The sequence below is a fragment of the Globicephala melas genome, chromosome 8 (assembly GCF_963455315.2).
Source record: "Globicephala melas chromosome 8, mGloMel1.2, whole genome shotgun sequence".
Lineage (NCBI taxonomy): Eukaryota > Metazoa > Chordata > Mammalia > Artiodactyla > Delphinidae > Globicephala > Globicephala melas.
In genome coordinates, this window is record NC_083321.1 from 29,970,444 (window position 1) to 29,993,552 (window position 23,109).

Here is a 23,109-nt window from a genome sequence, read left to right on the forward strand (position 1 = left end):
TCTCACATGCCATGTGGCTTGGCAAATAAATAAATAAATAAATAAAAATGAAAGGATTTTGAGACCAAATCCAGATTCAGACAGAAAGAGCAGCATGATCGATTAGAAGTGTCTGATGTGGGAGCAAGAAGGTGTAGTGGCCGTCCATGTGCTTCCCAACCTTCACTAGCAGTAAATATCTTCAGAGAAAGATATCATGCATCTTTGAATCACTCAGAGAGCATAGCACAATTTATGGCCTGTGTAGACAGTGTATATTCATTAATTAAATTAAATGGAAGATTAGTGACTTTCAAGACTATTTGCAATAAACCAAGTGTCTTCTTATAACATACCTGGTACTTTTGTCACCCAACGAACACATTTATTGAGCATTTACCAGTTGGAAGAAGTCCCTCTATAGACAGTCAAATTCCCTCTCTCCCTCCTTGAAGGGATCAGAGTGTTCACTCACACACACACACACACACACACACACACACACACACACACACACACAGGCACATGCACACACACCTCAATCATAAACCCATGATAAGAGAGATTTTGATTTTGCCTTGGTTTGCCTTGGTTGTAGGACACAGGTGCCCCTAGAACCCTTGTACAGTTACCAACCCTAAGTTCATGATCACCCATGAGCATTTTTGCCTGCTTCTTTTTGCTAAAGTCATGATAGTAGGAAAATAAAACGCAGGTGAACAGGTCTGGCCTAGAAGTTGTATAAATATGAATATCATGTCACACTTCTGACTGCAGTCTCCTAAACTAAAGGGTAATATCGATAGTCCTTTAACTAAACCAGATCATAACCACTAAAAAAGTATATATAATCCAAAGATTTTCTAACCATCAATAAAATGGTCACAAAATTCGGAGAATTTTGACTGATTTTAATAATGATGATAAATTTAAGGTGATAAAGGCAATCTGGCCTTTTAGTAGGAAGCTTCCCATCTTGGGTGACATGCTGAGCAATGCAAGAAACTCCAAGGCAAGGTCAATGATCATGTGGGAAATCTTTCAGGCAACACATGGCATGCTTTGGGTAGCAACTTAAATGTTTTCTCAATTTCACCCAAATATACTATTATGGACCTGGATCACAAGGAGAAACTTCTGTGGATCTGTAAATACTCTAAAATCCCAAGCAAAACTCAGAAAATGGGTGCATTTTTCTAAGAAGAGATTCCAGAAAAAGTCCAAACAGACTTAAGAAGACCTTCTACAGGGACTTCACTTTGTAATTCATGATCAGCGCCCCTTTCCTCTTTCCATGCCCCATCTTCATTCATCTGAACTCCAGATACATTTTGTGAAATTGTTAGTTTTTCCAAGATATATACTATCCATGTCAAGGAGGAGACAGGTAACAGGGTCGTATCCGTACAGTGATCTTTTCATTACCCATACTTAGCCAAAGGAAGTGCTCAGTGAACATTTGGTGATGGGGTGATGAACGATCTATTTATAACAGTGGAGTCATTGAGCTGTTAAGTAAGATTATTATAGGCCTCGAGGTAGGGTTTGATTTGGTCACAACTTGACTTTTTTAAGAGCTACAGATGAAGAAAGAAACTCATTCTAATCCTGAATTTAAATATTACAATAGATAGCAATTAGCACAGACATCAAAGAGGTAGAGAAAATTTCATCATTAAGAGGACAAGGATGTTATTATTATAACCAAAGAAAGATGATCAGATGCAAACCTATTACAGCAGCTGTTAATAAAATAAAACTTCATAAGATGGGTCAGATTACCTCCTTAATATTAAACAAAGGATTTTACAGATGTGTCTTGATGGAACTGAATATGAGGGCAAGCCATGATACATTACTTCCCGTTTCTGCATTCCATGATGAAGCCAGAAAATAAACCAATAAATGTAATCATGATCATAGCAATATTTATGGAGCCACTGCAATTTCCAATACCTTTCACACGTTCTCATTCCTTTATTAGATTAGAAGGTATTCAGGTTATGTTCAGGGTGTTTAAGACACAAATGTATAACGCACTGGAATCTACAGTTGTTTCATTAACGAGGTAACACATGTGACCACTGGCAATTTTTAGAGGCAAGTCCATGCCTCTATCAGAAGGGAAGTTCAGATTCTCTTAGCATTTCATTCTCCTCCCATAAACACATGGATCAGTCACTGTGAAGGAATTTTCCTGTCTCAGTGTCGTTCTTTAGCACCGGAGGACAAATAATAAGGTTGTAAAACAGCCCCAATATAGTGTGTAGGCACACCTTTCATCCATGGTAATTACCTGAAGTCATACAATGTCTTAACGGGTCACAATTATTGTTCAACCTCAGCAAAACTACATAGTCCTTCAAAAGAAAGAGCAAAATGGCTTACAAATGAGGTGACATCTCTGTTTAACAGCCAAGGACAGCAGTGCAAAATAATTTGAGATGGGAAGCAAAGCCTACCTTATCCAACTGAACAGTGCAGGGGAACTTGAAGTTGTCAGAATGCAATTATCCCTGCTGGAATTTGGGCAGGCCAGCACCTGACACTTCCAAGCAATGCCGTAGGTCTTTTTAATGAACATGAGCCCTCCAGATTGGATTTCACCTCAATTCAAGGTATAAAGCCTGCACTCTGAGAATAGAGAGTGCAGAGATGTTAATTAGTTCACTGCTGTCAGGTTCAGAATTGCCCTCCTGGAGATCAATAGGTCTAAGGCCGTCATTTCACAGAAGGAAACTGAGGCCAGGTGAACATCACACAATAAAGAAATGAGTAACTGCTTTTATTGTGTTCCCTTTTGTGTCCCTGAGTCCGCAGTTTCCTCAATTCAATTTAATTCAACAACTATTTATTAACTCCTCCTCTGTGCCAGATCTCTTGCTGGGGTCCTAGGAATTTATAGGGGTAAAGGAAACCTGGTTTCTGCTTTCTAAAAGCTGCTGCTCTGGGTGGAGGGACAGACATGGACACAAGTAATTCTCTCAGAAGGCAGAGTGTGCTATGGGCTAAAGGACAGATAGGACCATGGGAATATGCCAGTGGGAAAGAGTTCCTTCTCTGGAGGAATGTGGGAGAAGTTCCTGGGAAAGGCCTGCCTTGCTGTACTTCCAAAACCCCACCTAACTTCCCAGTGAGTTTGCCCTCCTGATCAGTCTCTGCTCTGCCATTTCTCAGACCCAAGCTTTCATTCAAAACTTCTCTGGAATTCATTTTCTTGGGCTTTCCTGGATTTTGACCTGGGGACAGGGTTGGATCCATGTTTGGTGAGACCTAAAGGATATACAATTTGGGGGTTCTCTTTAAGAAAGAATGCAATGTTACGAATACAACATTATGCCCAAGGGTGAATATATTCGAATAAGAAAAGAGATCACAACAAACTGTTGAAGGCTTAGGAGTGGAATCCCTTTTTTCTTGGGTCTTATTGTCAATTTGCCAGAAATGCTTACATAGAGATACTTCCTACCCCCCCTACCATGCCACCTCCAGCACACACAGCTCCAAGAAACCCCTATCTCTCTCCAAGGGTCCACTAGCTTCACAATAAATCTGCCTTTGCTTGGAGAGATGACTGGCTCGAGGTCGGACAGTGAGTAACTGGTCAATCCAGGACTAGAACCAGGTTGCTTGAGTGAAACGAGCACAGACCTTGAAGTCACACAGACCTGGTTTCAACCTTGCCTCAGGCACTAACTAGCTGCATGCCTTCATGCAAGTCACTTCTAGGTTTCCCCTTTCTCCTCTAGTAAATGGGAATAAGAATCTTAAGCACGTAAGGCTGGTAACTAATCTAATTGCCTAGCATCATTCCTTACTTGAAACAATAAATGCTCAATAAATGGTAACCATCACAAAGACTACTTCTTTTCCTCAGTAATCCTCTATTCTTCCTAGGTAATAGAATTCCTAAATTTTAAACAGGCACCTAGATATCCTGAATCAAGTCTTCATTTCCCAGCCTATGTATCAGATAGATTTGGCCACATGATGAAAGTTTAGCCAACGAAGCGTAAGCAAAAGCAGTGTGTCCAACTTCTGGGAAATCTCCTTATAGAGATGGCATATTCCGTTCTCCAACCATTCCTTTTTTCCTGGTGGTGGAGAAGAAGCGTCCAAATTATACCCTGAGGTGATGCTGAGAATGGGGCCACACATATAGGATTTTGCTATATCCTATTAGTCAAGGCAGTCACAGAGCCTACCAGGATTTGGGGGAGGAGCACATAGACCCCACCTCTTGATGGCAGAACGTTCAAAGCATGTGCAGTCATCTTCAATCCATCCCAGTATTAAACCTGTTGAAGGAACTTTCACAGAACTAGGAAGGCAGATAATTTGGCAGTTTGAAATATGTATTCATTTTCTAGGGCTGCCATAACAAAATAGCACAAACTGGGTGGCATTAACAACAGAAATTTATTTTGTCACAGTTCTGGAAGCTGGAAGGCCAAAACCAAGGTGCCGGCAGGGTTGGTTTCCTCTGAGGTCTCTCTCCTTGGAGTGCACATGGCCACCCTCTTGCTTTGTCCTTACATGGTCTTTCCTCGGTACACGTGCATCCCTGTTGTCTCTTTCTTCTTATAAAAACATCAGTCGTATTGGATTAGAGCTCCACCCTAACATCCTCATTTACTTTAATCACCACTTTCAAGACCCAACGATCTCCAAATATGGTTACATCTGAGGTACTAAGGATCAGGACTTCAGAAGATGAATTTGGAGAGATGTAGTTCAGCTCAAATGGAATTCAGTTTGACATAACAAATGTCAAATCTAATGCCATTATATAAGTAGAAAAACTGAGGCCCAGAGAGAGAAAATGATTTGCCAAAGTCAGACAATACAGTGAGTAATAGAGTAGGAATGAGAGTTCTTTCCAGTGCAGCCCTTTTCCAAGACTTGTGTCCTGCCTTACAGGGGGCAGGAAACAGAGGCAGAGGAACCAAGAAGGGCCCAGTGTGGGGGCCAGAGATTCCTCTTTTTCTCTTGAAATTCCAGGCTTTTCACAATTATTTTATTCAGACCCAGATCTCAGCCCTGCTCATTCCTTTTTCTATTTCTTGGCTGACATTTCTGGCGTTCAGGTCACTATTTAGATTCTGAATCACAGTAATATTGGAGAATAAGATGTCCTTGTTTCTGCCTTAACATAGATCTGTCAAGACTTTGGGAACATCTCCTCAGTGATTTGCAAACTCAGACCCATTCTGGGACTCTGAGTCATCTCATTAGTCCCCCCTAATTTGCAGTGTATACCCCATCTTTGATTTGTAGTTCTTGGGTTTCAAGAATAACCTCCATTGTAGAAAGGAGTTGGCCTATGTTCTGTCGAGGCTTCTTCTAGGATGCATCTGCTACCCTCTAGGATGGAGATGGGGGAAGGGGAGACTCCAGATGTGGTTTGAGCCGTCCTACCTTCCTAGATCAATTCCCCCCACGTGGGTTGTCTTATTGAAAAGACAGAGGACTGGAGTTCTGAGTTAACTCATTGTATGACTAATATTTTCCAAATAGTTCATTGGGGAATTTTCAAAGTTTCTCTTAAGTGTATATATTCCAGGACCAAACAGACAAAACTGCATGATTATCAACTCAATGAGTTCTATATTCCCCTGCTACAAAATGATGGGGGGACTTCCCTGGTGTTGCAGTGGTTGAGAATCTGCCTGTCAATGCAGGGGACACGGGTTTGAGCCCTGGTCTGGGAGGGTCCCATATGCCGTGGAGCAACTAAGCCCATGCGCCAAAACTACTGAGCCTGCGCTCTAGAGCCCCCAAGCCACAACTACTGAGCCCGCATGCCACAACTACTGAAGCCCACACACCTAGAGTCCTGCTCTGCAACAAGAGAAGCCACGGCAATGAGAAGCCCGTGCTCCGCAACAAAGAGTAGCCCCCACTTACCCAGCAACTAGAGAAAGCCCGTGTGCAGCAACGAAGCCCCAACAAGCCAAAAATAAATAGATGAATTAATTAATTAATTAATTAATTAAAATGGTGGGACTGACCAGAGTGGCTTGCAAGTACTTCCATCTCTGAACTTCAGGGATCAGATGAAGATGTTAGGATCTCATATGCAAAGTCCTGGACAATGCTTTTCTATCAACTGAAAAAGAGAATGTTTTCCAGGATTGATGCAAAAAAAAAAAAGTAACTTAGAAGAAGAGCCCTGCATATTGTAATCGATTATTTACATTTTTTGCTGAACTTATGGAACCATTTGGGGATGAAGAGGAAGCAAAGTCCTTGAGCCTGGGGAGTGTTAATAAAGTTCATCATGTGCTATGAGTGCAGGGCTTCTATAGGATTAATAAATGCCCGTTTGAAAATGTTCTCAATGAAGAAAGAGAGAAGATGCCTCCTTGCTGCCTAATTCTGTATCTCTCACTTATTTCCTGATCTAAATCCAGTGTTTACCACTCCTTTTGTGACTAGTGGAATTTTGCCAATAGGAACACTGCTAACTGAAGGCCTTTAGAAAAGCTAGAGCCATTCTTCTGGCCTTCATTCCTTGCCAGAATCCTTCTACTCTTGTTTCCATAAGGTACTCTTGTCGCATCCTATTACTTCCACTAGTTTCAGAATGATATCACCTCAGTGAGGTACCAACGTTCCTCTCCTTACAAAAGAAAACAGACCTAGTTTCTTTAACCTTTCAGCAGAAGCAAATTCCCCAAATCCCTCTGTCATTCTGGTTGCCTTCTGCTATGCCTTCTCTAGTTCCAAAATATCCTATTTATAGAAAGAAACCCAGAATGAGCTCAGGACTCATAATATGACCTAACCAATCCTCTTTACATGACTAGAATAATTTTCTCTGACTCCTTTTCAGTTTTTCAATGTGCCCAATATATTCCAAGCTCATTCTCTTTTCTTTTATTCCAATACATATGAAATGACAAACATTCAAACTATGGCAGTGTTACTGTTGAGAGGTTGATGCCCATTGTATTCAGGAACTTTCTGGAATTAATGGGTTGAAAAGTAAGCTAGAGTTTGTGATTCGTGTAACATTAGGGTGAAAGGAACAGGTCCCTTCCTTGAATTATTTTTTGTTATTTGGCATTCACTTCAGTTAATAAAGAGATTAGCTAGTTTTCAATGAAGCCATAATGCAGACAATACCGTAGGCTGAAGCAGCATTCGTGAAGAACAGTCCAACCTGGGAATTTGTTAAAAATGCCAAATCTTGGTCCCCACCCTAGACTCAGAATCCACTTTTAACAAACTGCCCAGGAGATTCATGTGCACGTTAATTATGAGAAGCACGGTTTTGCACCTGTGAAAGTTTCCCTCTAGATGTTCTAGGCAGATTTGATCTGAAACATACCTTGTTAGGCCCTATCACAATATAGACACTTTTACTAGTTTTCACTTGCCTTTCCATGATCCTAAGTTATGTGACACCCTGGGGATTTGCTTTCTCTTTTTATTCACTTTCTAATATGATCTTACATTTAGTTCAGTATATTTGCTCACGAGCCCTGACCTGACATGTTGACCTGTCTTAATCCCCTATCAACTTTTCGTATTAACAACATCACTTCTCTACTTGCCACCCAGACTTCCTTTTATTCATTTCTTGTCTGTAAGATGGTTTAGACAGCGTCGTTCAGTTCTTCCTCAATATTCCACGTGGTCTTGCTTCAGCCTCATTGTAGGGTTGTCTGGTTTTCCTGAAACTGAGTTAAGTCACATCCAGATCTTCTGCCTCATGCTACTTGTCAGACTCAGGAATGCACAGAGGTTATTGCAACTAAATAAAACTTTTCGAAGCCTTTCTCTTGCTTGCTTCTTTTTGATGCTCTGATTGTTTCCTTTCTAACTAAACTAGGTTTGTAGATGGAAGATTCCTTGAGTTCTTTTTAGATATGAGCTCAACGCCAGGTTCTTGGCAATTGTTTCCTATTCTTGTTTTCAGAAAGCTTTCCAATTTGTGCATCGTGATTCTTTGCTTCTCCCTCTATTGCCTGTGGAGAACCATTATAGATCAGGAAGTGACTAAGAGAGCCAATCTTTCTTCCTACCTGGTCAGAATCATTTCTTATATCATAAGCAGAACTTTTTTGCTACTTGTTTTTTTTTTTTCCTTAAGCCTCCAAGACAGCAATTTTGTCACCCTCTGGAGCCTTTCTGTGAACACTTTCCTTCATTGATGATAACAACTGATCCTTAGTTCGGAGAAGGTAACTGTTGACCTCTTGGCAATAATTAAGCATGTGCTCTTCAACTGTATCATCTTCACCTGACTCAATGCCTCTTCATAGATTAGATCTTGGGTCTATTAGACGCTGAGATTCTTTAGGGTAGGGAATTCTTAATATATGGATCATCGGCCTCTATCAAAGTGTCTGGCACAGAGCAAGTACTGAAGGGGAAGGAGAGGAAATAAAAGTAAGGGGGAAGGGCGGAAATAATCTATCCAACACAAGGTGAGATGGAGAGCTTGGCAGTTAAGTACAAACAAATAGATTTGGGGAAAAAAGTTGGGAGGAAAGAATGAAGTAGTATCTCATTACTTCTGCCTTGATATGGGGGAGGGAGTACCCAAACCATTCTTTTCAATGTGACTTGCTGAATTTCCTTTTAGAAATTAAGAGAGAGAGAGACTGTCTCAAGAGATATTCCAAGCATCTGTTAGTTGCCTAAACAAAAGGAGTCTTTTTCATTTCTGATTTCGTAGACTCCTGGTTTGTTCCCTCTCTCCCATTAATTCTGAGACTCTTGACACATCTACTTAATGATATCTTTGTGCCTCCTAGTCTTGATAAGCCCCTTCTTATTAATTTTTGTACCCTTGTTCATAAAGGTACAGGCAGAGGATAAACTTTATGACTATGGCTTTGGTAGAAAACTGCATGTGAACATCAAACAATTCACCAATAAAGAACAGTACTGGTGGTTTGAAAGCAAAAATCCTTCCTTCTAGGTTGTATTAATACACTTTGCTTTAAATGTGGCTACACTGTTACATGGTAATCTTTAAGGAACAAGCTTTGTTTACTGTTCAGTTTGAAATGTTCTTACCATTGCTAAAAATGAATGGGATCAGATGAACCCAGACAGGTGTGATATTCATATCATAGCTGACTAGGTTCTTGTGGAGAAAATGAGATGGCCTCCAGAATAAGTGCTCTTGAGATTAAAACTGTGGCAGGTCCAGTACTTGGCATCTCTCTTAACAAATTAAATGACTGCAACCTTTGCTTATATTTGAAACTGGATTTCTGCAGGTGGAAAAAAAGAAAATATGTAAGTGAGTGGATGGAGATTAAAAGGTGGAAAGCTGATAACAAACCAGGAGAAGAGAATTCTTCTTCAGATCATTGAGAAATCAAGAGAGGAAAATATATGTATGTCAGACACCACCTCTTCTCTCCTTAACTCTCTAGAGCAACTCTCGTTATATGACAACTCTTGCCCCTCATCTTGGTCTGTGAGTTGTAGGTTTTAGTAATGATTCCAAGAAAGAAGAACAGTGGTCAAAAATATTCCTTGGGAAATATTTTCAGCACAATCATGTATTGTCTAAATCATTTCAGACTAATCAATTGTTCATGTTTTGAATCCCCAGGCACCCAAGCTAACAATTTAGGGTATCCCACTATAAAATATGACATTAATTTTCAGAATAAGGATCCACCAGAGAAGTAACTAATAGTCTCTATACAGACCACAACTACTGAGGAAAAAGTCATATAAATATATCACCTAGATGACGGTGGGGGGTAATTATGTCCACAGAGTAATCATCTCCCTGTGTTATTTCAAGATTTCAGATCTGTACTAGAGACACTGAATACTTAATTACAGCATTATGAATTGCTTTCTCAGGAAACCAGTTTTGTCCACAAAACCTGTACCCCAAGATCTCTGAGGATGGTATGTGCCAGCTGTTCCAGTCTTAGGGCAGCATCTGCTGGTTAATTCATGGATCGACAAAAAGTGGCAACTTGTGGACAATCTGAGCAGTCCTTTTAGTTGGAGGGAACTGTTGTGTTGGTGACTGTGGAGGTGTCTGGCATCCTTTTATGATGACCTATCTCAGGTCTCTAGGAGCCTGGCAAGTCTAGAACTGTCCCTAATGAGGTCTGATAAGCATTTGAATATATGTATCTTGGCTGGAGCCTAGGATAAGCTAGGTTGACTCTGGAAGCATCTCTAGAGCGATGTCAACTCAACACTGGACTTACAGTAATGATAACCCGGTACCAATGGAGATTCCAATGAACAGAAGTCCATATACAGAATTAGGAAGTGAAGCCTGTTTTCCATAAGTAAGGCATTTCTGGAATAGGAGGGGGAGGGGAGCAGGACCTTGAAGCAGCCACTAAATGCCGATGTTCTCTTGCTTCCAATCATCCTATCGTGTAACTGAGCTTTATACACCTAAGGAAGCACGACTGTCATTCAGATACAGCACTTTTGATCGGCATAAAGAAACTGGAAATTGGAAAGGGCTGGATGGTCTGAAACTTAAGAGCTGTCCACCATCTTCTGCAGCATCTCTCTGTCTCATCCCTGCAGTCAATGGCGCCGCGGCCAAGGCCTGTGACGCCGTTGGTGGGCTCCCCTTCGTGGGAACTCTGGGTGGAGAGTAAAATCTTGGTGTTGGTGCCAAAACGACGAAACCTGAAATGCGTCTGGGGACTTTCCAGGGCACTTGCGCTCCTCTGAGCGACCGGCATCTCCATAACAACTGGTTTACATTCGTCTTCCGTTCCTCTGCTCCGCTGTGGAGGCGCCGGCTGGGGGGAGGCAAAGGGCGGCTTCAGTGGAAAGCTACCTTGGGTTAGCGCCTCCCTAGGCTGGGGGGACGTTGCCAACGACCGGGTTATACAGCTCGTTGCCTGCGATTTCTCGAGCTCTCCCCAGGTCTCCAGCAGGGAGCGGCGCCCCTCTCCCACCTCTCCCTCCTTTACCTTTATTTTACACACGGGTGACGAGGGAGGTGCGGGTGAGGGGTGGGGAGCTGGTTTGTTGTCTTGTGCTTTTTTCTTCTCCTTGAAGTTCATTCTGTGCCTTCTAAGTTACTTTCCGCCGACACGTGACCTCTCCACCTCCCAGCCTGCGCCGCCACTGGTGGGGAAGCGCGGGTGCTCAGCGCGGGGCTTCCTGGGAGAGCCCCCTCCCGCGGCTCTCCACCCCAGCCCCCGCTCCTCCGGAGCGCGGCTCTGCTTCCCATCGCGCTCACCCGGGCGCCCTGGTGGCCCGGGAGCCCCCGGATGATGCGGAAGCGACTCAGGGGAAGAAGCAAGGAGCGGACGCGGAGCGCCGAGCCGCTGCAGAGGCACCCCTCCCTGCCTTTGCCCGCGGCTCCACACTCCGCGGCGCGCCATGCCGACCTAGCTGCGCACCGGGGCTGTTAACTCACATTTGAGAAGCCATAAGCCATTAGAGCAAACGCAGTCATAACTTCATTCAACTCGGCCGCCCGAGAGCTCGGTTTACATAGGTTCCTGTGGGCAACTAGTGGCTCGCCCGAGTGCCTCTCGCCTAGTCATCAGTCCCTAAGAGGGAAAGGGAAAGTTGCCGGGCTGATGCGCGCTTCGACGCAAGTAGTTGTTCCCAAGGACAAGTCACTCACCCACACCCCCTCCCCGTCTATCCCCCCATCGCCCCCCACACGCATTTGATCATCACTCAAGACCTCATCAGCTGGAGACCCTTAGTCATGGGGGAAGGGGGAGGGGCACGAACTTTTCTAAGAAGTTTCCTTTTTACCAAAGGAGTCACAATGAGTTGGTCACGTAAACAGCACGGATAGTCGTCGTCGTTGCCGCCCCCCCCCTCACACCCTCCCCCTGCGCTTTTCTGGTATTATTATTAAAGCGGTAGCCTGCTGGCTCTGATAAGCAACAAGTTCCCCAGCGGTCTTCCCGCCCTAGCCTGACGAGGCGAAGGTTTTTCTTACCTGGCGACAGGGAAATCTCCCGAGTCGAGCTCAGCTTTGCCAGAGCCCCAGGTGTGACCTGAGCAGTGGGCAAGTGTGCAGGCTGGGTTATTTTTATGAGGGTACCCTGAAACTCCCCGGGAACTTTCTGTGCCAGGACCCAGTGACCGGCGGTTGGGAGGCAGCCCCAGGAACCACCGCTATATAGCAGGGCACTTGGGCAGTCATTGGAAACCTCGCTCATTCATTAGAATCACGTAAGAACTCAAAAGGAAACGTGTCTCTGGGAGTGAGGGCGTTTGCGTAAATCTATAGGTTTTACAACATCGATGACAGTTGCTTTGTCTTCTGTAGTCGCCAAGGTGGTTGACAGTTTAAGCTTGCGGATATTGCAAAGGGTTATTAGATTCATAAGTCACACCAAGTGGTGGGCGATCCACTGAGCAAAGCCGAACTTCTCACATGATGACTTCAAACAAGACACATTACCTTCCAGCATCTGTTGGGGAGACGGGATTTTAAGACACTTGAGTCTCCAGGACAGCAAAGGCACGATGGTGAGTAGCAATAAACCCTGCATTATAATTGAAAAATCTTGACATGTTGCTTAACAACGGGCATATCACAGCTCTTCCTAGCACTTCACACGCCAAAGAACAGCAGCTACTCAGGCCAGGAGAATCGGGTTTTTACACAGTGCAACTTTAATTGGAATCATTTGAGATTTAACACAGCAATGTGGAACTGCGTGGAACAAACTTGGAGTTGGGTGTGTGTGTGTGTGTGTGTTATATTGGCTGTTCAAGGCTGATGCTTCTCTCCCAGCCTTCTTGCATTCCATTCTCTGCCTCTATGTGTGTGGTGTATGAGCATATTCTATGATTTATATGTGGGCATGTAATTGACATTCGCAAGGAGGTTAACTTCCATCTAAAAACAATCATGCTATTAGAGATTGGGGTTAGGGGGTGGAGTAGGGGTAAGGATGGGATAGAGACTGGGAGTTTGGGTGCAGATGGGGGTGGGGTTGGTGGGAGAGAAATAAGTCAGAAGGGCATATCACCGGTAATGAAATGGGTAAGCCTCTCCTGGAAGAAAGGGGTCTCATCAACATGTGATCAACTATTAACAGGATGGCTTTGGCAAAGCCGTCTGCACGTGACAAAACGTAAGGAAGTGCAAGAAACCGTCTAGAGCAATATCAAATATCACTTAATTAGAGATTTTTTATCCTTTTCCTCCCGCTGCGCCGGGTGTGTAATCCGGGAAATACGAGCCCATTCAGCACCTTGGACAGAGCCAACGGATTTGTCCTAGGTGGTGGTACCCCAGGTAGCCGTCTCGGCCCCGCAGAAAGCCGGCCCTGTGTCGCCCTTAAGAAGCGTCTTTTCGGAGGTTCGGCTCACACTGAGATCGGGGCTGGAGAGAGAGTCAGATTTTGGAGCGGAGCGTTTGGAAAGCGAGCCCCAGTTTGGTCCCCTCGTTGAGCTCGCTGAAGTTGGCTTCCTAGCGGTGTAGGCTGGAATAGACTCTTGGCAAGCTCAGGGTTGGTATACTGGGTTAACTTTGGGAAATGCAAGTGTTTATCTCCAGGATCTAGCCACCGGGGTGGTGTAAGCCGCAAAGAAGGTAAGCACCGGGGCGGGGACCCCCTGCAACCCCAAATTTTGAGCTATTTTGATACTCGATCTTCCCGAGAGGACGCGCGGTGGAGGGGAGGAAGTAGAAGGAGAGTGTGAGAGGGGGGTTGTTTCCTGGTATTTGCCCAGTTTGAATTGCCCTAGGTGAGAGCCTTGGGGTAAAGCGAGAAGGGGGGTGGGGAAGCTCAGTTTTTCTGCGGATATATTGAGTTTAGTTAACTTGGACCTGCAAATGTCTGATTCAAATGTAAGATTTCTCTCTCTTTTTCTCCCCTTCATCTGCTTCTTTTCCGTTTTCTTTGCCAGGGTGTGTGTGTGTGTGTGTGTGTGTGTGTGTGTGTGTGTACAGTAGGTTCATTAATTATGAAGCTTTTACACAACATTCGATTTCCTAAATTTTGACTTTGTACCATTTAGAATTAGGCGGTGGAGGTGGTGTGCGGTGAGGAAAGAGGAGGTGGAGGTTGGGGAGAGGGTAGGAGGTAACGCCAAATCTCCAACACAAAATGAATCAAGGTAATTTCAGCTCTTCTAGGCAAAGGATTCATTCTCTCTGTATCCCTCCCTCCCTCTCTCTCCCCCTCCCTCCTTCCCGCCCCCACCTCCTTCCACCCCGCCCCCTCCTCCTGCCTCCGTCCCTTCCTTATTCTCTCTTCCCCTCCGTCGCCCTCGCGCCTGGCTGGATGTTTCTTTCTGGTTGTTTTCTTTCTTTCTTTTTTTTTTTTTCTCTCCCCTTCTTTCCTCCCTCCCTACGAGTTTCGGGTGCTGGCTTAGAGGGCTCCCGCTTTCTCAGGGGAAGGGGAGCCGCCGAGACCGAGCTCCGCTCCCCCGCCAGGCTGGATGCCTCTCTGAGCCCAGGTCCGAGTCAGTCGGGGTAACTAAGGAAAAGGGGGCCTCTACTTGGGAGGAGAAGGTCCTTTATGGGCCGAAGAGCCAGGGAGCGGGCCGGGGGAGGGGGCCTGGGAGGCTCGAGGAGGTGGAGGAGAACACTCGTAGCTCCGCGCGGCGGCTGGACCGAGCCACCAATCAGCTGGGCGCACAGACCGCCCAGCCACCGCGAGGTTGCACCCGGAGGCGCGTGTGGAGGGCGGCCGGCTCACCGCCGGGCCGCCGCCGCAGCCGCCCGGGTGGACCGGGGGGCGGGGGTGATCGAAGCTGCTCAGAGCCTCCCAGCCTTCCGTTCCACCTCCCCGCCTCCGCCCCGGGGGGACAGCGAGCGCGCGGCAGCGTTGTCCTGCCTCTCCACTGGGAGTCCAAGGACTTGCGCACCCCTGCGTGGGGGCCACCGTCCACTCCATGCTCCTACAACCCTCAACCCACCCCTTCCCGGGCCCTTTGTTCCGGCCTCCCGGCCAAGCCCCGTGGTAGTCTTCGCCCCAGGGCTTGAGCGTTCTGGACTCCTCCTTCCTGGATCAGCCCTTCTTAATTAAGAGGCAAGGCTTGGATGGGGGTACGGGGGAGCGTAGGGGGAAAACCTATTTCCGAAACTCACTTGACTGTTCTAGCGAACGAAAAAAGAAAGAATTCCAACTCTGCTCAGGTGAAAAGGATGGATTCATAGGCAATGCGAGGATATTGTGGAGATTTAGAAGGAAAAAAATAAAAACCAGGCACTAGGATCAGATGACCGTGATAGGCTGCTCGGCACACAAAGGGAGCGTTGGGCAGGGTTTACGGAGCAAGGCTGCAGCGAATGGGGCACAGATTGTTCCGAGATCCAGTCATTTTCTCAGTCAGATCTACGCGCAAGGAGGGGAGGGGAGGGCCTGGGAGGGAAGCGAGACGGGAGGGGCTGGGCTTGGGGGCGGGGGGATTTCTGATCAGTCTGATGCAATTCCAAGCGTGCTGCAAAGGAACTCCAAGGAGTCCGCATCACCATCGCCACCCACCCTTCCCAGATGGTGCTGTTTTAAATACGGATCTGCAGGGCTGAAAGCAGAACTGGGAGATTTATTGCAAAATCCCGAGAAGGGGGCGGGGGGTAACGGGGAATGGAGGGGCAGAATTTAAAGGTGCAACGCCTCCTTTTGCCCAAATCAAGCGGCAGCCGGTCGGCTTTTTTTTTTTTCCCCTGTCTGCCTGTCTCTGGATTCACCAAGGAAGAGGTGTAAATATTGTGACATTTTGAGGCGGTTTGATGGATGAGAAAAAAATCATCTGTCACTCTAAATCGCAGAGTTCCCTCTCTCCTCGAGATGCCTTGCTAGCGAATACCCGCTGCTACCTAATACAGCTCCTAGGGCTTTAAATGAATGCACCGTTAAGGGAATATTACGCTTTTAGTCGACATGCCAATTTATCTTGACAGTCGAATGGAGAAAATTGTAGATTTCGAGGCTTCGGGAGACAAGGAGGGAAAATGCTTAACTAATTCTTGTAACCTCGAGATCTTTAACAAACCTCAAAAGTGTCACGTCATCCTCTGTCACACGCGCACCTATAAACATCCTTGACTTGTAGATGAAATGGTTTCGCCTGAAGTGTCGTGAGAATGAGTATCACTTTAAGAATAGTGCACCTGATATTCACTGTTTATGTGTATTTACATAGAGCCCTTCAGCGCGAAGGCGAGAAATTTCAACTGTCCTGTTTGAAACCTGACAGAAGATTAGAAGGTGTTAAAGAGGAGAAGGGAAGAAAGAGGAGAGGGATATTTTTAACCTTAAAAAAATGAACAGTAACCTAGCCTACTTTTGTACCCCCTGGTCTTGTATATTAATATTTCTGTGTGTGAGATTTTTAGCTTGGTCTAGCTCCCCCAATGGACTATATCAGTACTGATTCAGATGAAAATATATTCATTTTGCCAATAGCTTTTTCAGTGTCACTGATAGTAAGACCTACAACACAGCAATTTTTGGAGGATAGAAGAGAATGTTTGAAAGAGCCTTGCAAACTGGGAAGGAGACACTCCGTAAGAGGGAGGTATCACTATGTCATTCTCTGCATACAGCATTTTCATTTGAACCAGAATGCTAGTTATTTTTAAATATCGTCTACTTTATACGGTAAGGCAGTAAATGGGATTTTAAAAGCAAGCTTCTTGTTGGTTCACAAAATATTATTTGTAAAATTGCCAATCAATGTAAATTGGAAAGAATACCTTTAAAATATCTAAAATCAAAATACATATGATTCTTCATTCACTTACCAGACTCTTTCCCTATCGAATCTGTAATCTATATTCTTAATAAGAGGAGAAGCTAGTGATTTTAGTTTCTTTCCTTTTCCTGGCCTGTCCTCTAGGGGAAGCTTAGTAAGAAACAACATTCCATTATCAGGCAATGTGAGAGGCAAGGCCTGGATGACCACAAAATAGATACTCAGCCACAAAAACCAACAAAGAGAAACGAGGGGGAAAAAAAATCAGCATTGAGGCATGATTTACAAAGGATTTTATTTCTAATTCTGTGATTTGGGGATGAGGCTCCAATTGCTCAAATAACATTCATTTGATCAAACTGCTTACAAAATGTCAGTTAAAATGATGTCTAACTGAACATACATATACTCCTATCAAAGGCCGGTAAAGCTAATCCTTGCCTTTAATTAAGAAAAACTAATCTAACCATTTAAATGACTCTAGTGAATATGAACTGATAGAATCTGATTTTAAGATTCTGCTTAAAACTAAATTTGTTCTGAAAAGCACTGACTTGCCAGAAAAATATCTATTTTTGTAGCTTTCTTTTCACTCTATGGATAATTTAATGAGTTGCCTATTTTAATTTTACAACTGCTAGCTCAGAAGTATCTCAAATTATCTTTCTTTGGCTGGTGTCTTTCTCTGCTGATCTGCTCCTGCTGTGTGTGTGTGTGTGTGTGTGTGTGTGTGTATAGGCATGTTTGTCTCTGTGTGTTTCTAGTGCATTTAACAAGCGGTGAGTCTCTAATTTACATGCCATAATCCATGTAAAGAACAGTGTGTGGCATTTAAGAAATAAAATAAACATTAACATTTAGTGAGAGCTTACCATTATTGAATCCTATGGAAATGGGGAGGGAGGGTGTTGCCTTTAAGTGAGAAAGATTAAATTCTTAAACAATAAAACGAAAAATTTCTCTCCTCTTTGGCCAATGAGTGACGATAATTTCAAAAATATTATAATCTCTTACTTTGGAAGTTAAAGCTACTGCTTTAACCAGTGTGTCTTGAGAAAGATACATATGGTCCCTAAAGACTAATACGCCGAAACACCAGGGTGCAAAGATCAAAATGTCAAATTTTTATCCCCGCCTCCATTGTCATTTGGCAATCTTTGGAGCATTCGTTCTGAGTTTTTTTAAAGTTCAGATGGGCTTTCCCCCTTTTACCTAACATTCTAGAGGAGTCCTATGAAGAATTCTGTATAATGCAGACTTTATTTGTATTTCCTAGTAATAATACTTTATATACACATAGTGCTTTGAAAGTTCTTCACAGATTTCCTTATCTGATCTCCTCAGCCAGGAGGGTAGGGTAGGAATTATCAATCACCTTTCAGATGAGGAAACTCAGGTTCAGAGTTTCCCAAGACCACATTGCCAGTAAGAGGTGAAGACTGACTCAGAATCTTCAAATTTCAAGGACAATATTTTCAGCTCTCTAGATCATGCTGCCTCAAACCCTACTCAGGCATCTGAGGGGACTGTAGGCATTATTTCCTCCTATTTTGATTTCTTTAAATTAAAAGAAAAAAAATAGTTCCCACAAGTCTGTAGTCCTAATGAAAAGTTTTTACCAGTATATGACCTTCTCCTCCTAAGCCATTCTTTCACTCTCCCATAATCGGAGGCTCAAAGAAGGCAGGGATCTTCCTAGGGTTGACATACCATCTAAAGGATAGTCACTAGTTCCCCCAAAAAAACAACACAGAATAGGAAGAGCCAAAGGCAAGAAGAATTTTTATTTGCGAGCTGTAGAATCTGGGGCCTGGGAAATTTCTCAGGGGTCACTTAGCCCAGCCCCTATGTGATGCATGAATTCATGTTGGTTTGTTTTCTTCTAACCCTCTGGAATTTCATCCCAGTCTTTTTTTTTGCCCCCCCCCCAATATCTTTATTGGAGTGTAATTGCTTTACACTGCTGTGTTAGTCTCTGCTGTACAGCAAAGTACATCAGCTATATTCATCCCAGTCTTACATGCCTGGGATCTTGTTATCTCGGTAGATATTCTGATACTTATGGGGATCATGAGCTTGACAGACCATTTTCCATTTGCCCAAGAGGTATACTTTCTATAGAGACTCTAATATTCATAATTTTATTCTGTAAGCATTAATTGACAATCTACTATGTGCCGGGAGCTGTGCTGAAGTCTGGAGATTCAGCAACGTGTAAGATTAGAAGGTACTTATCTTGGTGGAACTCACAGCTTAGAGACCTGACTTGTCCTTGAATTTGCGCTGTTCCCTAGAAGAAGACAGACTTCTGGATTCTTAACCTTTTTCAAGAGAACTCAGTGAAACAGATTAAATGTCTGAGTTCAAGCTTTGCTGCCAACTCATTGTCAGTAGCTGGAAAAATCAATTAGTCCCCTTTGATCCATATTTCCTCCCACATAAAACAAGGAGGATAGCCTTAGGATCAACTCTAAATTCCATTTTAGCTCCAAGTTTGAGTGATATGATAGATAACTTATTTCTTGGGCTTAAGTCACCCTAACCTTTGGTGATTTACAATTTGGGGTGCCAGCAGTTTTTAACTTGTTTGTTAAGAAGCACATTATGAAAAATCAAAGAAACTTACCTGAACCCAGCACAGAAAGGATCCGGATATTGAACCAATCATCTTCTGAGAAAAGATGACTTGGAAAGTTTTAATTTGAACAATGATCTCAAACTTCTACAGATTACTTTTTAAAGGGATGGGATGATGAGAGACTCACTATCAAATTAAATGCTTATCTTCTTTGTACAAGCAGAAATTCTCATTTTTCAGGTCATTTCTTTTTAAAATCAAAGATATTACACCCTGAAATTGTCTGGGCCTCATGAATAATGCATGATATACACATGATAATAGATAATCAGATGGACCAACCAGGAGAAACATGAAAGGGAGCTGGTAGCCCAAGGATTGCAGAAGGTGTGTAGGCATTTTGACATCCAGGAAATGCTATAGATTTGTCCTTAGCTAACTCAGCCTGGTGGAGATAATTAAGAAAAATGTGGGTGCAGAAAGGCTACACTCCTTGGGATTGGCTAGATTGCTGCAGTAGTTCAAAAACAATTGGCACAGCTGCCCACACTGGACATGATTGCCCTTTGAGGAGTCAGCTATTGACTTTTATAAAGATGCCATATTTAAAATAACTTCGGATGCACTCGGGATGACATACATCATTCTTGAATTCTATTTTAGACAAATGGCAAAATATATTTCAAAGTATTAATTTAAAAATAAAAAACTTTAAAGTCGAGTTTCTAAAAATCAGCAGTTTAGCAGTGTGTGACCTCCAAATTTAACAGTTCAGTCTGAAGCTAGGAGAAACCTCTGGCCTGTGTGAGGCATTTTGACCATTTATGAACATTTTCTGGATCACCCCAGGAGGTAGTAAGTACTTTGCCAATGTTTTCAACCTCTGAGTGAACGTTAAATGCACTCAAAAACCTTCTCACACTGGGAAAGGGAAACCCAATCAATTGCCCGAAACAGCAGAAGAAAATGCTCTGAGATCTTTGTGCCCAGAGTGCATGCTATGAAGTAATGGAATCCAGGATTCCTTCAGAATATGCTGAATCCCATACCCATCAGCACCAGAAGGAGTTGGAACTGATTTGTCCTACCTCCATCTTCAAGGAAAATAGCAACGACCTACTATCCCTAGGTAATAAGGTGACTGTGGGGAAAAAATAGCTAAGTTGGGTGATTGTAAAAAGGCTCCATAAATATCTAAAGCCTTTGGGATCGGACATTACAGGGCAAGTGAATAGAAAAAAGAGAGGGAACGTGAAAAAAATGGAGCAGAGAAATGAAAAGGGAAACCAAAATAGGGTTAGTATCATATGGGGGCTCTTGAATAGACGTGTCCACTCCGAGAGTATTCTTCAAGGCCATTTGTCTACTGAGCCTGATCTCTACCATCCATGCTCATTATTGTTCTGGTTACGTTGGTAGGAAACAATGATTTCTTCTGCTTTTACCTTCCTCCTCCAGTAAGGGCTTCTGTCTCCCCCAGCAACTGCCACAACCAATGTTTAAGAATGGCCTTGTTATTGCCTCTCCTTGGCATATGTTGGATTAACATGGGCTTGGTAACCACTTCTGTGCTGTGGACTCCACTCTTTTGGCAGTCTGGTCAAGCCTATAAACCCTTCTCAGAATAATGTTTCTAAATGAATAAGTCTTAAAAGCATATGATTACAAAGGAAGCCAATTACCTTGAAATATAGTTTTTAAAATATTTAAAAAGTAGATTGTGTGATATAGTAATATATGTGCTTTCTTAAGGCACTAAATAAGATCTAGCAGCAAGGTGGATACTATAATTTTGCAGTAGTGATAAGCATCAATGTATTTCAAGATATCTGTAACAACTGACATGTGATATGAAGGTGACTGTGATTTCTATCAGTGACAAAATCTGCAAATAGTACTGTGTAGCATTTCCCAAACATATTTGACCATAGAACGCTTGGAGAAGGGGGGCACTGATTAACATGGCATAGATTCAGAATTGTTAGTTTAGTCTCTCTCTGCCTTTCAGTGTGAGCCATTGAGTTTTCCATCCTGGCATTTGGAGAAATTTTTAAAATTCACTTTTGCCATTTGACAAGTTGCCAAGTGGATAAAGAACCAACTGATGAGATGGCTAAGGTGTGGTAGACATGTTTCTATTGGCCGAGCTTGCTGTTACTCCGAAGTTTATCCTCAGTACCACACGGGCTACCCCACTACCCTAGAATCCATTGCTCCATTGAAAAAGAGAAAAAGTCCAGACTCTGTTCATTAACTCAGTGAGCATGGCCTCAGATTCCTGGTGTGACTTCACTAACCTCAACAAGTTATAAAGACTTCATTTCTGTCATGACTATACTATGGGAAAGTATATGCAAATTATGATGGGATGGGATAACATTCATTTTGCATTTATCCAGGGCTAAGTTGTTTGCTTTGCATTTGACATTTATTATTTCACCCTCAAAGCAATTCTCTGAGTTAGATTATATTCTAATTGTATAAATAAGGAAACTGGAGCTCAGAGAGTTTATTTACCCCAAATTATACAGCGAATCTTAAATGGAAAAGCTAAAATTCAAACCTAATTTTCTCCGGTTCCAAAGTCCATTATAAAACCACACTTCCCTATCTAGTAGCTACCACCCAGATTTGATTTGGGCCCCCCATTATCAGGTTTGCACATACATTTTGTTAAGAGATCTTCAACACAACCCTTTGAGATGGCTGAGAATTTCCAAATCAGCGGCCACAAATGCTGATTTAGAATTATATTGCATCTTTTCTAACTAATGAAAAACTTTCAAACCACTAATTGTCACCTATCAACTTTGAAGCACCATTTTCACAATCATAATATGGAGAGAGTGATGTTACTTAAAGTGTTTGGGGAGGATCAGATAAATTAATAATCAAATCAAACTTTACTGAGTTCACTGTGGTGAGCATTCTACATTTCCATAGTTAATTGAATCCCCACGACGATCTTTCTAGGCAGAGATTATTAGTATTCCTATTTTAAAGATAAGGAAACTGAGGCATCAATTAATTAATTAACTAACCTAAATTAGCAGAGCCAATAAGTGGCAAAGCTTGACTAAACCCAGGTCCAAGCCCTTTCTTTTAATCAGTAAACTAATCTGTAAGTCCCTATGCAATCTTAGCTGCTTTTATTATAATTGTTTTCATGTTTAAAACACTAACAAGAGAGAAAATTGTCCAGAAATAAGTACACAGTCACTGAAGAGAAAAATTACTATCTGGAACTCTTCACCTGCACGTTCTTCCTTCCACTTACTTTAGTTTATTAACCCCATGGATGATGTCTGACTCCTTTCTTAACTTGTTTAGGGCAGTTTCAAGTTAGTTGACTTCTGAGAGTTATTGAGTAGGAAACGTTATAAATTGTTTAGATTAGGAGTTAGTGTGTTTAGAAGCCTTTTCATAAATTTGCATTTTCAAACTGTTACTGGCTATAGCACTGCAGATGCTGTGATGAGGAACTCCCTCTCCAAAAACACAGTGGATGACAAACCTCCAAAGCTAACATGTTGTTTACAGAGATGGAAAAGAAGAGGATGGACAAGCATAATCCTAAACATAATTACAAGGCTTACAGTCCCTGCTGGGGACTAAAATGTTTATTGGCTTTCCTTGTGCAATTTAATGTTCTTCCTCCCAAAGCCCTACTCCAAACTTGGAACTTCTCTGGAAATAGCATCTCGTTTGAGAGAATGCCAAGTATTTGTGTCTGGGTCCTTTGCGTCTTTGCACCAACTCAGAACTCAGAATAGCAGCTCTAGAAACTAAGGCGGGGGATAGTCTGGGTAAGGGAGTTATACATCTACTTGCGCATCTTCCTAATAAATTTCTTCCATCTTCCTCCTGGAAAACAGCTCTTAGAAAGATGTGGTTTTAAATGAGACATTGGCTGC

At 43.1% G+C, this 23,109-nt stretch overlaps 1 protein-coding gene across 4 annotated transcripts in view; it reads left to right on the plus strand.

Moving 5' to 3' along the window:
- Positions 1 to 11,900: 11,900 nt before the first annotated feature.
- The window catches only part of BDNF (brain derived neurotrophic factor), a 58,867-nt gene continuing 47,658 nt past the window's right edge, over positions 11,901 to 23,109 (plus strand). Inside the window, exon 1 of one of the 4 annotated variants that reach the window (XM_030864833.2) lies at positions 11,901 to 12,432. In XM_030864833.2, coding sequence (XP_030720693.1) covers positions 12,430 to 12,432 — 3 coding nt within the window. In that variant the 5' untranslated portion in view covers positions 11,901 to 12,429. Of the gene's footprint in view, positions 12,433 to 13,152; positions 13,505 to 14,260; positions 14,374 to 23,109 lie in introns of those variants that run through there. The other 3 variants (XM_060303396.1, XM_030864836.2, XM_060303397.1) reach the window with 3 other exon arrangements.